We start from the raw sequence: 18,072 nt of genomic DNA, 5'->3' as shown, positions 1-18,072 counted from the left end.
AATGGCTTCAAACTCGAAGAGAGTTGGGCTAGGTTAGGCATTAGGAAGAAATTCCTTACTGTGAGTKTAGTGAGGCACTGGTATATGTTGCCCCAAGAAGCTGTGGCTGCCCCTTCCCTGAAGTGCTCAAGGGGATGCTGGATGAGGCTCTGAGCAACCTGGTCTAGAGGAAAATATCCCTGCCCATGGCRGGGGGTTGGGACCGGATGATCTTTATGGTCGCTTCCAACTGAAAGCATTCTATGATTCCATGAATGTATACTTATATAAATATAYATATRTGYATATAAAGAGATGCTCTTTATTATTACTTCTGCTGCTGCTGGTTGCCCAGCTGGTGGACCCAGAGTGCTGCTGTCCCCAGATCGGGGCATCCCCAGCCATTGAAGGGATGCTCTGCAGCCTCCCCTCCATCCCCTGGAAAGCGGGGACAGAGAAACCAGCCTTGCGCAGGGGAAGGCGGGTCCGTGTCCCGCTGCAGGCACTAGAGCAAGAGGCGGGCATCCACAGACCCCTGTGCCTTGGGATGGGGGAACAATCCCGTAGGATCGCAGCCGCGCTCTTCCTACCGCCAGCGGGACTTCCCCATCGCCCCGCGCTCGAGGTGCCTCGGCGGCCGGGGACACCGGGGCTCGGCACCCCCGCCGGCAGGAGCGGCGGTCACCGGGGGGTCACCAGCGCCAGGTGCGCTCTCCGGGGCGGTGCCGCAATCGCGACATCCCCGCGCCGCCTCGGGGACGCCCCGTCGGGAGCCGCGGCCGCGCCGGGGAGCGACCCCGCCGGGAGGGCGGGCCGGGGGTGGGCAGGAGACCCCCCGACCCCCCTCCATCCCTGTCCCCCTCCGCCCTGACGTCACCGCCCCCCCGGGTCTCCCGGGCGACGGCTCCATCAGCGCCCGCGTCAGCGCCGCGCGTTCCCTGGCAACGTCCCGGTGTCTCCGCTCCCCTTCAGCCCCGCGCCCGGCCGCGCGTCTCGCTGGCGTCAAAGTGACGTCAATGGGCCCGTCTCGGCTTTCGGCGGTGGGCGGGGGGAAGAGGCGGGCGGGGAGGGCGGGCGGTGCCGCATGGAGGCGAGGGGCGGGCAGGGCGGGGGGCCGGGACATCCCGCGTGGTGCCGCCTGCCCCCCGGTGCGCGCTCGCCCCGCCGCACACGCTCGCAGCCGCCCGCACGGCCCTGCGCGCACTCGGCGCTCCGCCCGCCAGCTACCAGGCGGCTCGACGGCCGCTCCGCCGGGCTCTGCGGCCGCGGGGGGAGCGGGGCCGGACGGCGCGGGCACGGCAGGGCCGGCGGAGCGCGGCTGAGGGGCGCCGCTGCGGGGCCGTGTCCGTGCAGGTGCTGCGCGGATGTTCCCGTCCTGAGCGCGGCCAGCGCTGCCCGCGCCCCGCCTGAGCCATGGTGATCATGTCGGAGTTCGCCTCGGCGCCCGCGGCCGCGCACGGCCAGCAGCGGCCCCTGCGAGTCGGCTTCTACGACATCGAGAGGACCCTGGGGAAAGGCAACTTCGCCGTGGTGAAGCTGGCCCGGCACAGGGTGACCAAGACGCAGGTGGGTGCGGAGCGGCCGGCGGGGCGCGGGGACGGAGCGCGGCGGGCGCTGCTGCCTTGGCGCGCCCGCGGTGATGCCGCGCTCCGCRGGAGCTGCAAGTTTTCCCGCTGTGTAAAATTCAACCCGAGCAGGAATACATGCAAAAAACCCACCCAAACTCCCGCAATTTAGAGTGCTGCTGTAGCTTCGTTGAGTTACGCTTAGTTTGCTAAAAGCACCCTGCAAATTAAGGATTTCTGGAAGACTTTAGACGTTTTACTTTGTTTTTTGTTTGTTTTTTCTTTTTTCATTTAGTGTTCTCCAAGAACAAAGAACTTGGGGTGTTATTTGCAGAAATAATTTTTTCATGGGCTTGCAGCGGTATTTTTAGTGCATGTGAAAATCGTCTCAGTCACTACAGCAGGGGATAGTCTGTTACAGGAATCTGTTTTTCACTGGCATGGGACGGATTAAAAGATTTACGGAATCCTGTTCAGTGCTAATTTTTGCAGTTCTGTTCACTACCTTACGTGTAATCCTTTGACGTAGAGAAGAAAAACGAAAACGTTCTGTACCGCGAATTCTGTGCGGTTCAGAAAAACAGAATCAGCTTTGTTAAGTCTGTACTTTAAAAGCTACTTTAAAAGCTACTTTACTTGGATTTTGTGAGCGCTGTGTTTGTGCGGGGGTGTGTCTTTTTTTTTTTTTTTTAAGCTATCTTAACAGTGAGAGTACCTGTTTTGTAATACCTGGGGTTGTTTTGTTATTATTTAAATTTGCAGGTTGCAATAAAAATAATAGACAAAACAAGGTTAGACCCAAGCAATCTGGAGAAGATTTATAGAGAAGTTCAGATAATGAAGCTTTTGAATCATCCCCACATTATCAAGCTGTATCAGGTAAGAGTTCAGCTTTAGGCGCAGCACGTAGATGAAATACGCTTGTGCTCTTCTCTTGCACGTGATTTTTGCATCTAATATTCGCAGAGAGAATGCATATTGAAACACTTTTTGAAAAACATCTGAAATAAAACTGCATGTCTTAAAAGTCATTCTCAATTCTTTGAACAACATTCCGGTACATTAGGCAGCTTTTTGACAAAATGCACTGTTAAAATTTACAATTAAAGCCAGGCTGACGTTTGTTTCAGATTGAGGAACAGGTTATCTGAACTTCTGTGATTAACTTGCCTTTCCTATCTTCTCTGCTCTCCCAGTTTAGAGGACTGGAACTTCTTACGTGCTTTAGATAAGAGGAAGACTTAAACTCACCTTGGGTGGTAGAGAATGAAGCACTAAAGTTGAGTTTACCTTAAGCGGAAGGGATTTAGAATCACTAACAATTAAATCAAATTAATCTAAGTAGAAAGTCTAAGTGRAAATTTAATCTAAGAATTAGATTAGTGAAAAAGGAAAAGGTGGTAAATGTCGGTGTCTTAGAATATGTCCAAAAATGACCTGTTTGGTTGTTCTGTTCCAGTTTGTGTAGTTTTGAAAGTGAATTTTAAATATCTTTCCCCTCACTGAGTTTCACAACATGAATTTTGATTTAGATGCGTTCAGTTTCTGGTAGGAACAAATTCGTGTGTTGTGCAGAAAGCGGGATCACGTCTGTCTTGTGAGCAAGGGCTGCTTTGCAAATACTAAATGTTAGATCTAAGTAGCCTTTGGTATAAGTTCCTCTTAATCATCTTAAATAATGCCATGTGGATTTAAGAAGGTGACGGAACAGTTTGGGTTGGAAGGGACCTTTAAAGGTCACCCAGCCGAAGCCCCTGCTGTGAGCAGGGCRGAGGTGTCAGTCTCTCTGGACCTGTCTAAAAGGGCAGAGGGGAGAAAGGTGGAGATGGATGAAGCAGCAGGTCTGAAAGTCCATGTGCAGTAGTAAACACGATTATCAGCTCTGATCCTACTGCTGGGATTGTTAGCTTTAAAAAAAAAAAAAAAACCCTAAAGAAAAAAAAAAGAGTTTAATTAACGTGTATGGCTGAAGAGCCAGTAAGGCAGGTGCTTAGGCAAGGCATTATTTTAAAAGACCTTGACACACATGAAGTGTTTGTATTTATAGTGTTACCCATCATAACAAAAATGATTCTGTGTTAACAGCTGACGTCAGGGTTGCCCATGGGGCAGTATAGGACACACAGAAACATTCTAACAGTCCGGTTGAGTTCATTTCAGTGGAATGATGTGGGTGAAAAKGCTCTTTCGGAGCATTTAGAAAAGCAGGTTAAATTCCATCTCGTTGAACCACTTCACTTGATGCAGCAAATGACGTTGGTAGGGGACCATAATTTCTTTTCAGTGAAGTTTCCTTTTCTTTGTTGTTGTAACTGATGCTTTACCTGTTTGGTGGAGGCTGAGAAGCAGGGATGGAATTAGATGACATACCGATGTAGGGTGTGTGTTCTTGTATTATTTCATCATTGTTTTAGTTTCAGCACCGCGTCTTAATTTCATCCAGCTGGCAACTTTCCCRGAACACTTTCCTTCAGTTTTTTAAACTGGGAACCTCTCTTCCTTTGCTCCTTGTTTGTTTATTTTCACTTTGCGTCTGTGTGTACTTGTAGCGAGGGGAGGACAAGAGTCTTTGAAAAAAGGTTACATGTTGGGAGCCTGGAAGTTACAGCCTTTGAAGTAGAATTGAAGCTTTTTGGATTGTTAACCTGTTGTGGGCCTCCTGCTTCCAAAGCAAAGTGTCTGCTCCTTGGGAGGAAAATGTTTCCAGGGAAATGTTGTTACTCTGAAACCTGAAATGCAGCATTTGAAAGGTGTGCTGTGGTAACTGAAGATGAGCTTGGAAATGCTCAGCATTTCTCATTCATTGTTTGGATTTTAGTTTTTTTTCCCATGAAGGCAAAAATTGTGAAATACCAAAGCAAGTTAATCCTAGATTGATAGGCAATGTATTGACAGCTGTTGATGTGCATCAAGTGCTTCTGTTGCACAAACAGGAGCCTGTTATCACTTGCCCAGGAGGCTCCCCATGTCCCAGCCAACTCCAAACAGCAGCAGGGGATTTGATATCACTTCTTGTTTAGTCCAGGTTGCAGCTTTCTCTAMTGATCTGAGCCCCCACAAGCCTTGAAACAAAGACAAGCTTACATAAAATTTTAAGTGTCTTTGCATGTTCAAAATATGTAAAATTAATTTTAAAACTATATATGCRTATTTTAACAATAGGGGAGCGTATGAAATTATCTAAACACTCATCTACTCTCTTATGGAGATGAGGTAGCATGGTAATGGTGAGAAGAACAATGGCCTGGGAAGCCATTGTATAATGTAGGCACATAAGCCTTGATTTGTTATCTTTTTCATTACCAGCTTGCTTGGAAAGAACACTGTGGTGCAAAATTAGATGCCTTTATTGCCAGCTGCTGCAGCAAATATAAAATTGAACTGATATGTTTGAGAATTCACATRGAAAAATAAGTGAAACTATGGAGCTCTGCATTTTATTTTTAATYGCGTCCTCTCGTGTCTTCACAGGTTATGGAGACAAAGGACATGCTGTACATTGTCACTGAGTTTGCAAAGAATGGAGAAATGTTTGGTAAGTCCTCGCTGATGGAGCTCACAGTTCCTTAGATTGTCATTCCTGAGTAACAAATATATTCTGATTAAAACCCCAGGGCTTGCGCTGTCAGCTGCCAAACAGCGAGTGCAGCACCTGCAGGATGGTGAAAAATTTCCTCGGGGTGTTTCTGAATCCTCTCTGGTTTTGTCTCACAGATCACCTGACCTCCAACGGGCACTTGAGCGAGAGCGAAGCGCGCAAGAAGTTCTGGCAGATTCTGTCAGCGGTGGAATATTGTCACAGCCACCACATYGTGCACAGGGATCTCAAGACAGAGAACCTCCTGCTAGATGCTAACATGAACATCAAATTAGCAGGTAACAGGAAATGGGAGGTTATTTTATAAACAGCATCAGGCATGTAGTGATATTGGGTCTCTCTAGCATGATCCTATACATATATTTGTATTTGTGTAACTGAAAATGAAACAGAAGTTAGGGCTGTTCCTCAGAACAGATTTTGTGAACAGAAGGGAACAGCTTAAATGAATGGGCAGAAAACAAAGTATCACATCTGTTCCTTTCTCTCCCATTTTCTGCTATTTCTGAAATATTTGTATGTAGTTGAGTGTTGTCTTACCCCAGATTTTCATCTTTATTTCAGACTTTGGCTTTGGAAACTTCTACAAGTCAGGAGAGCCCCTCTCCACGTGGTGTGGAAGCCCACCCTACGCAGCTCCAGAAGTTTTYGAAGGCAAAGAATATGAAGGACCTCACCTTGATATATGGGTGAGCTTGCTCTTCCTCAGAAATTGCATTTCACACCTCGTGAGGGTCTGTGGACTTTCACAATCATTGTTTTTCCTGGAGTCACTCACATGCTGTGCCGTTTTCTCTTGGCAGAGCCTTGGCGTGGTTCTCTATGTCCTTGTGTGYGGTTCTCTGCCTTTTGATGGGCCCAATTTACCAACTCTGAGGCAAAGAGTGCTGGAGGGGCGGTTCCGCATCCCATACTTCATGTCTGAAGGTGATTTTTTTTTCCAGCTCCTAAATGTCAGAACAGGTGTTATAAAATGAATAGCTGTCCTGTTTGCTGCTGGCAATTACTTTATGTATACGGTGGTTTCTGTAGGGCAGATCACACATTTTCTTTTCTGGGATCTGCTTTATGGTACATCTGAAAAGCTGTAGTTTCCTTTCTTGGAGTATCCCTATGGATTTACAAAAATACTTGACAACCTAGCTGGAGAAATAATTGCTCAGAAAAGAGAGAAAACAGGATTTTAATGAGACTAGCCTGCAATGCTGCGATGGGTGTTGTTCTCCTGAGATATTTTAGCTATGCAGAAGGGGTGTATTCCAGCTGCCAAGGAGAGCAGGAGTAGTGGGACTTAGACCTCGTTCCTGATGACTCCAACAGCCTGATGAGACAAAGGAACTGAAGWGTGTTATCACCTCTCTGATTTGGATTCAAAACCAAGTGAACGTGCCTCTGTAGTCACGTGGAGATAATCTGCTGAAGTTCTGACCTTTATCAGTTATAGCCATGAATAGCTTTATTTCCTGGTTATAAGTAAATAAGCAGTATATATGGACCAGGAAGTTGTGTGTGATGGGGTTCTGTTCTATCTTCTGACCTATTTTATGTAGCTGTCATGYCATTAAACGTGCATCCCCTCAAAACTAGCTCTTGGACAAGGTGCAAGGCCACCTGATATCCATACAGCTTCATTTCCTGCAGTGAGATGTTGCTTTTGTGATACATATGTGGACATCTCTTGTGCTGTCTGGAATATCTGATAGTCAGATCAGGCATCAGCTGCTCCCAAACCTTTAATTCCAGTTTTCACAGGCATCTTGCACTGTTGCTGGGGAGTGTTCTGAGCAGTGACCTGGGGCTGGGCTGTTATTTTTACCCCTTGCTCACGAGTTTGCCTTTGTCACCCAGACTGTGAAACGCTAATCCGACGGATGCTGGTTGTGGACCCAACCAAGCGGATAACCATCTCCCAGATAAAGCAGCACAAGTGGATGCAGGCTGACCCCTCCCTTCAGCAGCAGCAGTCCTTGTCCTTCTCCATGCAAAACTACAACTCCAACCTGGGTGACTACAACGAGCAGGTCCTTGGGATAATGCAGACCCTTGGCATTGACAGGCAGAGGACTGTGGAGGTGAGTTCTTGCCCTTTAGAGACATTTTCAGTGGCCACCAGAGTGCCAGTGGTGCAGTCATGTGTCAAACAGTGACTGGCCATGATCTGGTGTCACAGCATAAAATCCACASTGCCCTTCTGGATTTTGCTAAATTTTTTGAGCATGCCGTTCTTAGGCCTTAGTGATGAGTTTTGGCTGCTTAAATCCCGAGTTCCCTGTAACTCAAAAGRTCCTTTCCATGTCTTGCAGTCTCTGCAGAACAGCAGCTACAACCATTTTGCTGCGATTTATTACCTGCTCCTGGAGCGCCTCAAGGAGTACCGGAGCAGCCAGGTGTCCAGTCGGCCAGCAGCCGGCCGGCAGCCRCGGCCACGGAGCTCCGAGATCACCAGCACTGAGGTGAGGAGCACCAGCTCCTTTGGATCCTTTCCAGTGTAACTGCCAGGCTTCTGAAAACCACTCGTGCCCTCTGACAGGACACAGCCTGCTGTTCTTCAGCAGGAGGATGAGTGAATATTCATGCCCTGTTTCCTAGGAAGTGACCGCGGGTCATGGTCCAAAGAATAGTCTGCCTCTAGTGCAGGGCAATAATGAGCCACAAGATCAGACTGCTCATGGAAACCTGCCCTCTTAGGCATGGCTTGGTTGTGCTGCTTTGCTGCATATCCTGTAGCTTCCTCCATGAAGTACTCMATGAGTCACTTAATGTGTTTTTCTGACATTCTTTTTATTTTCCTCGCCCCCGCCCCCTTTAAAGTGTGGTCTGGGTGCCTTTGCAAATTGCACTTCCAGTTAAATTGCCTAACTSACGAGGAGGAGTTCTGTGTTTGTCTTGGCATTGATGGATTAGCTTTGTTCATTTTCATAGAAAGCATGAGGAGAAAGCTTGCAGGGAAGGTGGCTCTGAAATTATTTGAGTCTCCAGTATGTGAAAAGCCAYGTGGAGCTGCAGTGTGTGTGATGGTTTTGTGCATCACTGTCTCTCCAGGTGCCTCAGGACAGTCTCACTAGTGAAAACCTGCGATCATCTCTGCTTTACCAGCAACCTCAGAGCCTGATTCAGCCATCCTTGCAGGCAGAAATGGACTGTGACATAAGCAATCCATTACAGGTTGGTCTTCTCAGCTAAAGACAGCTGAACTTTTTTTTATTGTTCTGCCAATCCAAAACTATGGGGCTTGTGGCTGTTCCCTCCCTTGAGTCTTTTGTTGGGCACTTGGGCATGCTGTCACCGTAGTCTCTCAAACAATATTCCTACTGAAGACATGCCACAGAAGTATGGAGAGTATTAAAAGGCAGTGCAGAAAYCAGCAAAAGACCCTAAAGTCTGTGATCTCCATGTTTTCCAGCCTGTGTTCTTCCCTGTGGACACCAACTTCAACGGGCTCTTCCGGAACCGCTCCATCTCTCCCAACAGCCTGCTGGACACCACCATYAGTGAGGAAGTGAGGCAAGAGAAGGAGCTGGAAGATGAAATTAAGGCCTACGACCACCCCATCTGCATCCCTAGCACCACCAGCAGGAGGCACACGCTGGCCGAAGTGACCACCCACTTCTATCAGCACGTCCCTCCATGTAAGTAAGTCTGGAGAGATGAAGGGGGTCCGTAGACAGAGCAAAAGAGCACAGAAGGAATCCCAGAGGGAGAATGTGCWGATTTTACCTTAGCTGAGGTAGGAAAGGCTGGAAAAGAGGTGTGAATTCTGTCCTCCTCAGTTCTGTTTTCCTGCAGATAAGCAGGGCCCTTAGGGAGGAGAAGTGCTGTTGTATTTTGTGTAGATCTCTTCAGAGGGGACTGTTCTCACAAGCAGGACACAAACCTTGTCTGCTTTCCTCTGCTGTTGTCCTGGGGGAGGAGAGAGCGYGTGAATTTAACAAAAAACTGCTCACTAATCATGTTTGGTACATACTCAGACTCTGTAAGCACARCTGTTCACAAAACAATAATCCTGGTTGTGCTGAAGAAACGCYGCGTGCCTGATCAGCACAGCCTGGTGATGCTGGTGTTGCTGACAGAGCCCTGCCAACTGGACAGGAGCCCAGCTGGGGTTATTTTTTGGTGACCCCTTGCTGGACTCAAGCCTTGGGCCAGCACGAGTTGCTGGACACCTCTGCAGCTTGAGGCTGTTTGTTAGTGCCAGTGTAGGTGGGCTGAAGGCTCTGATGTCATGGCTGYTCCTTCCTGTACTCATCTCGGGAATGTTCTCTCTCTCCTTCCYTCCCTTCCATAGGTATAGTCATTTCCTCCTCTGCCAGCCCCACAGAGGGAACTAGCTCAGACAGCTGCCTTACTTCATCTTCAAATGACAGCTCAGTGGCCCTGAGCAGCTGTTTGGCAGGTCAGGTAATGACGGGGAGCCCGGCCACAGCGAGGATGACGTCGCCTTTCCTCGCTTCCCAGTCTGACGCTCCCGTGTTACAAGCCCAGGGCTGCATGGGAGGTGCTTCTCTCCTGCCTGTCAGCTTCCAAGAAGGAAGGCGAGCATCTGATACCTCATTAACCCAAGGTAATGTCTTCCTGGTTTTGTTGGGGGGGAATTGCACCTTCCCAACAGCCACTGGGATAGGGTAGGGGGCAGGGAGAGCTGGTGCCTCTGTTAGTGTGAGGCTGAGGCCGGACACCTGGGTGTTCTGCTCTTGTGTTCGTGGTTCCTGAAGGAGGGTGGGATGCCCTGAGGGAGATGCCTGGAGGAAAGGTTCTCAGACACTGATTCAGCCTCCCCATGGAGATATTTCTGCTGCCGTGAGTGGGATGGCAGGCTCCACCTTCCTCCTAAAATATGGAGTGCACAACGTCATGATTTCTCTCAGGTTTTTCCTTTGCTGTGCGTGTCCATCTGCACAAGGACAAGCTGTCCCAGTCCCTGTTTTGTTCCCTAAATCCTACTCTGACCACCAGGCAGAGGGTGAATGTGGAGTCTCCTTTAGCCCAGTTCTCAGGCCCAGGGAGGCAGTGCCCAGAAAGGCTGATCTGTACTGAAGGCAAACKCTGAGGAGGATTAAAGTGCATTTCTTTTCCTCGTGTCCCACAGGCTTGAAAGCTTTTAGGCAGCAGCTGCGGAAGAAYGCTCGAGCCAAGGGCTTTCTCGGCTTGAATAAGATCAAAGGCTTTGCTCGGCAGGTGTGTCAGTCCTCCTCCTCSTCTCGGGCAGCAAGGAGTGCCATGAGCCCTTTCCAGCACACACAGCCCAACACCTGCATGTACAGCAGCAGCGGGAGCAGCAGAGAGGGGAGAAGCCTCCTGGAGGAGGTGCTGCAGCAGCAGAGGTGAGGGAGGAACTTTTGTTGTCTTTTCATTGGGTTTGCTTTGGGTKAGGGGTGAGCAAGGAGGGATAAACRCAGCAGAAGAGGTTGGGGGTTTGGTCACTGGGGGTTCCATCTTTGCTGTGTGGCAGTGGGTGAAGCTCTTGGCTTCCTTTGTGGCTTCCTGCCCTGGCACACGTAACACAGCGCCTGCAATTCCACTCAAAAATCTCAACGTCCAAATATTTGGAGGTTGCTGAATTGAGAAGCAGTTTGGTAGTGTGGGGGAAAACATTGCTTCTCTCCACTGCAATCTGTGTTTTTCTTTGTTAGTTTTGGGAATGATTTCTTTCCTCCTCTTTCTCCTCCTGTAATTTTCCCATGGCAAGGAAGTGAGACCTTGTAATTTGGAAAAGTTACAGCCCACAAAGGAGGCACAGTTCCAGCGGCCTCAAATGTCATGTGTGGTGGCACCTCTTCATTCCCAGAGAAGCAAGATGGAAAATCGAGCTTCCGGTTTATCTGCACAGATTGTCTCTAGAACATCTATTATTAGGTGGCCAAATGGTGACCAGATAAACTCGGTTGTGACAGTTGCCCTCTGCAGAATGAGGAAAAGCCTGGCATGGGCAGCTTGCTTTGGTTGTACTGGCTGGGTAAGGAGAGGTTGGATAGAGAGAAGGAAACAAAGGGGAAAGTTATGGTCAGGGTTAGGGGCAAGAAAGGAAGAAAGAWAACACGAAATTATCCCAGCAATGCAAATTAACCTTTTCCCTCTTGGATTTTGTCCAGGATGCTCCAATTCCAACATCACCAACTACTCCAGACAGCTTGCCCCCAGACTTCCCAAACATCTGCAGCAAGTGTCATCTCCTCCTCTGAYGGGCCAGGTACCTGCAAAGCCTCCAACTCCATCCTGCTGTCAGAGCTGCAGAGAGAGAACTCCTTTGAGCTGGCCTTTGCTGGCAGCAGCCAACTGCTCCAACCTCATTTCTTCGGCGTGAGCGTGTCCCCRGTGTCGTCGGCCGCTCACCTGCTGGACACTCACCTGTACATCAGCAGCAGCAGCGTCCCCCCGCTGGCCGCCACCTTCTCCCAGCAGCAGAGCTTCTCAACACCGTCCCCAGGCTACGACGCCGTGGCTCTGCAGCACGGGGACTGCGAGATGGAGGATCTGACTTCCAGCCAGCTGGGGAAGTTTGTGCTGGTCAAGTGAGAGCTTCGGGCCGCTCTCGTTGCGGGGAACTTTCACCACTGTTCCGTGGCTGGCTGGCGGCGTGGGGACGAGTGACTCTCAGAAGCAATAAATTTCGAAGTATGTGAAGAGGCTGTCTGGCTCAGAAAGCTGGCAACTTTATAGGACTGAAACAAGCAATATGTATGTCTTTTTGCTTCTACTATTCTTGCACTGAACAAATATGAATAGAGAAACTGATTTTTTTTTTTAAAGGAAAAAATAATGATGGGGAAGATGGGTGGGGCATTTGTGGGGGCAGGGAGGGATGTGGTTGGGGAAGAACTCTTCGGTACTGTACTCAAGTCAGACCAATACAGCTCTGCTGTTATGCAAGATTAGCAGCTGTCAGTAGTGGTGACACAGCAGGGAGAGGCTTTTCAAAGAAGGGACCAGAGCCTCCCTTTTTCACAATATTCATTTATGGGTTTGTGAAGATGATTACCTCTTTTAAAGAAAATAAACAGAAAACCAGTGGCATGCAGCATTATGCATTCATAGGAGACAAAAATGGAAGCATTGCCATTTGTTGTTTTTCCTTTTCCCTCCTGTTAACACTCATTTTATTTAAAGGAACCAACATCCCCAWTCCACACCTCCCAGATACACATACTTTAAATGAAAACTGTGAACTTCTTGCTTGATACATCAGCTGGAAAAGCTTAGCATGCCCTCCTAATTAGTGCAGAAGCAGTAACTATTGAAAATGTATCCCTTRGTAATCAGGATCCAAATTGCATAATGCCTGGTCTTTTGCAGGGATGTTTGTTTGGGAGTGGTGTGTGCGTGTGTGTACATACACACAGGTGCACACATGCCCACGTTTTGTTGGTCTGGATAATCTTTAGGAATCTTTTTATAAACTCTGAGTTTGTTCATATTCTTGCCGAGGCACTGAGGAGGGAATCAGCAGCACCTGTGGGGTGATGGGAAGGGTTTTCTTTTTTAAAAGCCCTCCTTGAGGTTGCCTACAAAGTTGCCTAAGGGGTATTTCTTAGTGCTGCACATTGTTATTTCCGCTGCTAATTATGTTTTTATGCATTTCATTATCAGGGTCCAAACAGAACTGACTCTTGGGGAAATGTGCAATATTGAGGTTATAATTATATACTGACAAAGACAAAAGGAATAGGCTAGAACAGAATTCTACTCTAACGGAGTACAGCTTTTTCTGAACAAAACTGTATTAAAAGTGAGTAAAACAGCACAATCTTTGGGTGTTTGTTTTTGGTTGGTTTGTTTTTTGGCATATTAGCAAAACGAGGTTTTTGGATTAGATAGGTGTTTTTTCGTATGGTTTTTAATGCTGTATATGTATATAAATAGGAAGCAGAAAACTATATAACACTAGTTATTTTTTATATTTTGTAATATGCTTCTGTTGTGTTTCTGGTATMAACCCCACCTCCCCTGCCAAGGCAGACCATGACTTCTGTTGGTGTCAATAGGGGTTATGCTGAKGTATCAAGGGGAGAGCAGGCTGCGCTCCTACAAATCTGAGTTGGGGAGTGCATGCAAATTTTGGAAGCAGGTGAGCAGACAGTGACACAGCTTGGCTGGGAGCTGCCATCTGAGTGTCAGAGCATAGCTGCATTCTGTCTAAATGCTTAAAGGACCCAACTCCATAGGGTGACACAGGGTGCCTTCAAGTTACCTTGGCTTCATGCAACCTGCAGTATTACACATTTGCAAATAATATAGAGACCTGTTTTGGGGGGTTTTTTTGGGTTTTCTTTTTTTGTTTGGTTTGTTTAGTTGGTTTTTTTTAAGAAAAAAAAGAAAAAAAAATTAAAAAGCCAAAGATTGACCAGGTTAATTGGTGGGAGTAGGAAGGGTTAAAGATGTCATGTGGCTCTGTCTGTGGCTCTCCATAAACRACCTCTTTATCTGTGTGTTGTATCTGTGTGTCTGTATTGGTGCATCCAAAGCTTGCCACTGCTGCTCCATGGTCTGGAAGCTTCAAAGTGACAGAAAATTGCTGRAGTTGAACTCCTCTTAATGAGTGGTGCCTTGCAGCAGAAAAAAACACCAAAGTCTCATGCTCATTTGTAGTGTGGGTTTAAAAGAAACAAACAACCCCCCCAAAAATATCAACAAAAAGAAAAGAGATTGCATGGAGATGGCTGGAGAGGAGGGCAAGAAGAAGCCAGCTTGTCACAAAGCAGCAACTTGGCCTTCAGTTTTGTAAGGGGTTGCACACGTACTTAAACCACAGAATTTCCTCTTCAATATGTGTTTTGTTTAATGCCATGGATCTAAAGGCCACAGATTCTTTTGTTTCCTGTCCTGAGCAATGACAAGCACTTTATTTTCATAGTATTTTTTTTTCCTTTTCCAATTGCTGTAGAACCTCTTTGGAATTATTGCTGGAGCAGAAGAGGTCATATAAAAAAGTCTGGGGTTTTTTTTTGTAGATATCTTGACAGTGCTGTTCTGCAGACTGCAATGCAATAGGGTATTTAAAGACACTACGTGATTGGTTTAATTGAGATGTATAGTTTATTTTTTATCATGTCTGAACAATCATTTTCTTTCTTATGTTAAAATGAGAGGTGTACACCAAAATGATTAGTTGATGTGTTTTATTTAATATTTAAATAAAAAAATGTTTTAAAATTGTTGTCCTTCATGTGATTCTGTGGAGTATCTTCACCCAATTCACTTAGGACTTGCATAGTCAAGACTCATTTTAAAGCCAATGGCCGTAGGACATTACTGACACTTTCTATTACATCCTAAATGAAGAGGGATGGCGGGCTCACAAATCTGATAATGGGATATTGAGCCTTTTGCTGGTAGGCAATCTGTCTGAATTCAACCCAAGTCTGTAGTAATCGGGTTATAAAAGCCAGCAGTACCAGAGGTCTGGGCAGTGGGGATGGCCCRGCRTGACTGAGTGGTACCAGATGGGCAYTCCCTCCGTGTCACCTCCATCTGAGACAGCCCCAGCCAGATTAGGGCAGYTCCTACTGAAAGAGAGCAAAGGGAAGGAGGGGGAGGGAGGGATTCAAGGGAGTGAGTGGATTTTCTCTTGTAAAATATAACCTGAGAATTAAAAAAATACTGAAAAGGCTTTGTGTTCAGCTCATGCAGTCACAATGAGAGCAAGAAGTTTTGTCTGCAAAGGGGCCCCTAAATACTGATAAGTTTAGTTTGACCTGACAAACATTCAAGAAAAAAACCACAATGCAAAAAAACCCAAACCAATTTCTCTTTTTAGAAAGAAATTACAGATTTTTTTCTTTATTCTTACGTTTTTATTTTTAAATCCATTTTGAAGGAAAGGGAGAGTGACAGAAAGGTAAATCCAAAAATGAGGAACAGGGATAATATTTACTAATACTGCTTTTTAAAGTAGTTGTTTGCTGAGCTGGCATTTGTAGAGCCCTTTGTGTATTTGCTATGACTCCTGAACTGGCAGAAAATGGTCATGCACATGTTTTTCCAGGGTTGTGTTTTCAATGTGACSATCCAAAGTCATAAATTTTGCAACTTTTAAAAAATAATGGACACATTCTAAAATATCTCTAATTAGGTTTTAGTATGACCTGGTTTAAGGATAATCCCAACTGTTGTTTTCAACTGGGTTCTCAGGGCATTATTTTAAACTCCAGTAATTCTGGGAAATTTGAGAAAGTTGCTTCTTAATGGATACAAATCAGTGCAGCTCCACCAGCTTTCATTGACATCACTGACCCTTGGGTATAGAGGGATCCCGCCAGCATCATGATTTCTGTGAAATGGTAGGAAAAACAAGTACAAAGAAACCCTGGGAGTCTGGATTCAGTTTCCATGTGTACACTCTTTTCACTCCTGGTGCTTTAGTCACTGTCTTCCTTCCTCTCCTCTGAAATCTGTCTCTGCTCCTGTTCACAGGGTTTGTTTTTGTCTTTAACATCTCTCAAGATGCTGTTTTTCTTGCCTTCATTTCTCACATTACAACTTGGTACCTAACTCCTTCCCTTCCTTTCTCAATCCAGGTTTGGTGTTTTTCCCCCGCCGTTCACATGGAACAGATGCTGGCAAGTTTAGCGCAGCCCCAGAAGTGAATGATCAGACCTTGGTTGTTGTTTTCTTTCAGAAAGGAAATGCCTGGAGCTGGCAGGAGATGCCAGACTGGTAGCAGTGAAAAACACAGGCTGTTTTTGCACTGAGCAAGCTGAGCACAGACACCCAGCCGAGCACTCTGGTGCCAGTGTGGTCCGGCCATGGCATGGAGGGATTCTCACCTGTCCCTCTCCTCCTACAGTGATCCATAAGTCATTCCCAGCCCCTCAACATTCTCCTAGCACAGCAGCCACACCTCAGCGGGGAAAGGAATCCCTCRTGGCAAAAGCCATGGTTGTGTAATCCTGGCCTGTGTCAGCTGGAAGGGGGAAGCGGCAGAAGGGAGAGCAGTTGAGCGAACGAAATTATGGTGCAGGAGATGGAAAGTGATCCGTGCTTCCTTTTTACTCATCCTGCAAAGTGAGAATAAGGCACACGCCACGCAATGAAGGAGAATTAATTTAAGAATGATAAAAGGAAATATGTGCCTCGGGAGGACGTTGCTTCCACTGCGTTTGCTGGCTTATTTCATGACTGCTAACTACTTTTGGTGGTGACAGTTAAATCGATGATAAAGGTAATCCACTGTCATGGTTTATGGATTTTGCAGAGCAGCTGTGGGAGATCAGGAAGGAACTGGTCTTCAGTTTGGACTGCCAGGGGCATGATAGATTTTTAGGACAGAAACGCCTTTCTCCCAAGGCATCAGAAATTAGTGCCTGCCAGAGATAAAATTTTCATGGGAGGTGAACAAACTTGACCATCACCTGCAATAAATTCCAATTTCTAATAAACATCTTCTGTCATATGTAATGTGTCTAATGCACTGATAGTGGCTCAGAGCAAATGTCCAGCTAATTGGCCAGTTCATTCAGCAGCAGACTCTGAGGTAAAGGGTGTAAGGACAGGGCAAGCATAGCACAATTCCTCTGATATTACCAGCTCAGTAGAGAGCAGACTGTGGTTAAGGGAATTTTTGACTGGCATTTGTGTCATTGTGTTTAACAGCTGCAGATGGGTCGAGCCACCAAGAATTTGGCTAACCCCTTTTGGAATTCTTTTATAATTCTAGTCTTCACAGCATCCTGTGACAAGTGTCATAATTCAATTTTGTATTTTGTGAAAGAAGCACACCCTTTCCTTCATGTAAGACCTTCAGCCCAAGAGATCTGGTTGTGCTGCCTTCTCCTTAGTGATAGCAGACACACGTAATGGTCTCCTGGTCACACTTCCATCCTGCTCATGAGTTGTCAGGATCTCTTTCACATCCCTTCTCAGCTGAGGTGACCAAGAGGGACTGTGCTGTAGTTTCCATGTCATCTCTTCTGTGTCTTCATGGATTCTTCTGCATCTTCCTTGGTGGACACCATCTTTGAGGCAGGGTACCCTAGAAGGAGACATTCTCATTGCCTTTTAATTCTGCAGTCATTCCCAAAGCTCTCGTTTTGCACTGTTGACACCTGTTGAGCACTCAGTGAAGTTTCCTTCCCGCCTGATGTTCATTTAGTGCCCCTGATAGTTTTTTTATGGCTTGGGCTGGTGTTTCTCACAGTCCTCACTTTTTACTTGCTGCTGGCAACTTTCAAAGGTTATTCCTTCAACCTACCATTCAGTTTTCTGAGATTGCTCTCCACCTGATTGCAGCTGGATCTTTTATGAATACATCAAGTTGCCCAGGTCTTGACACAAATGGATTTACAATGCCTGAGCTCTCACTCAACAAACTTTGCTCTTTCCCATTCTAGCACGCTTTTAGCTATTCTGCTTTTAGTTGTGCTTTCTCTCAATTCGCCTTGCCCGATTTCCAAGCCCACAGGTTTCTGGATGACCTCTAAAAGCCCCTTTTAAGAATGAGTGTAACATTTGCCACCTTCCATTCCTGTGGTGCCTCGCCATTTCAGCAGCTGCTGTGGTATTGTACTGAATAGGTCAGCAATTTCAAGTCTGAGTTCCCTCAGAGCTCTTGAGTGAAACCGTCTGGTCCCAGCAATCTGTTAATATCACTTGTACAGTTTTATCCTCAAATCTCTTCTACTGACACTTGGAGTTTTGGAGAGTTTCTGAGGCTCATCCCCTGTGCAGCTGCAGTGGGGCACAGCTGCAGTGAAGTCAAGCAGAACTGCCAGGATGGGATGGATGGGTCTGCACAGCCAGAGGCTGAGCCACTCAAACCACGTGTCCCTCTTGTACCWCACAGGCAGGTGACAAAGCTGTGACAGCAGGATGGGACTGGTCAGTGCCCAGGTCAGCCCAGCAGCCCCTTTCWTATGTCCCCCAGGGATGACCAAGCCTTTCTTCCTTCACTGTATTTACATTTGTGGAGCTGAATTTACAGGTGGCTTCCTCAGCTGA

The 18,072-nt window shown here is 46.9% G+C and overlaps 1 protein-coding gene across 1 annotated transcript; it reads left to right on the top strand.

Annotated features, from left to right (window-relative positions):
* The first annotated feature begins 1,194 nt into the window (after positions 1-1,194).
* Positions 1,195-14,272, top strand: SIK1 (salt inducible kinase 1). The gene is made up of 13 exons (XM_057378898.1): positions 1,195-1,545; positions 2,307-2,423; positions 5,016-5,079; positions 5,259-5,420; positions 5,707-5,831; positions 5,946-6,069; positions 6,991-7,214; positions 7,446-7,595; positions 8,185-8,307; positions 8,546-8,771; positions 9,428-9,703; positions 10,229-10,463; positions 11,232-14,272. Exons 1-13 carry the CDS (start codon positions 1,393-1,395, stop codon positions 11,653-11,655), a joined length of 2,403 nt encoding a protein of 800 aa, XP_057234881.1. The 5' UTR covers positions 1,195-1,392; the 3' UTR covers positions 11,656-14,272.
* The last annotated feature ends 3,800 nt before the right edge of the window (positions 14,273-18,072 follow it).

This window comes from Malurus melanocephalus, unplaced genomic scaffold, assembly GCF_030028575.1.
Source record: "Malurus melanocephalus ecotype Western Australia unplaced genomic scaffold, MMel_1.1 scaffold_379, whole genome shotgun sequence".
Lineage (NCBI taxonomy): Eukaryota > Metazoa > Chordata > Aves > Passeriformes > Maluridae > Malurus > Malurus melanocephalus.
This window is presented reverse-complemented; position numbering and strand designations above follow the sequence as displayed.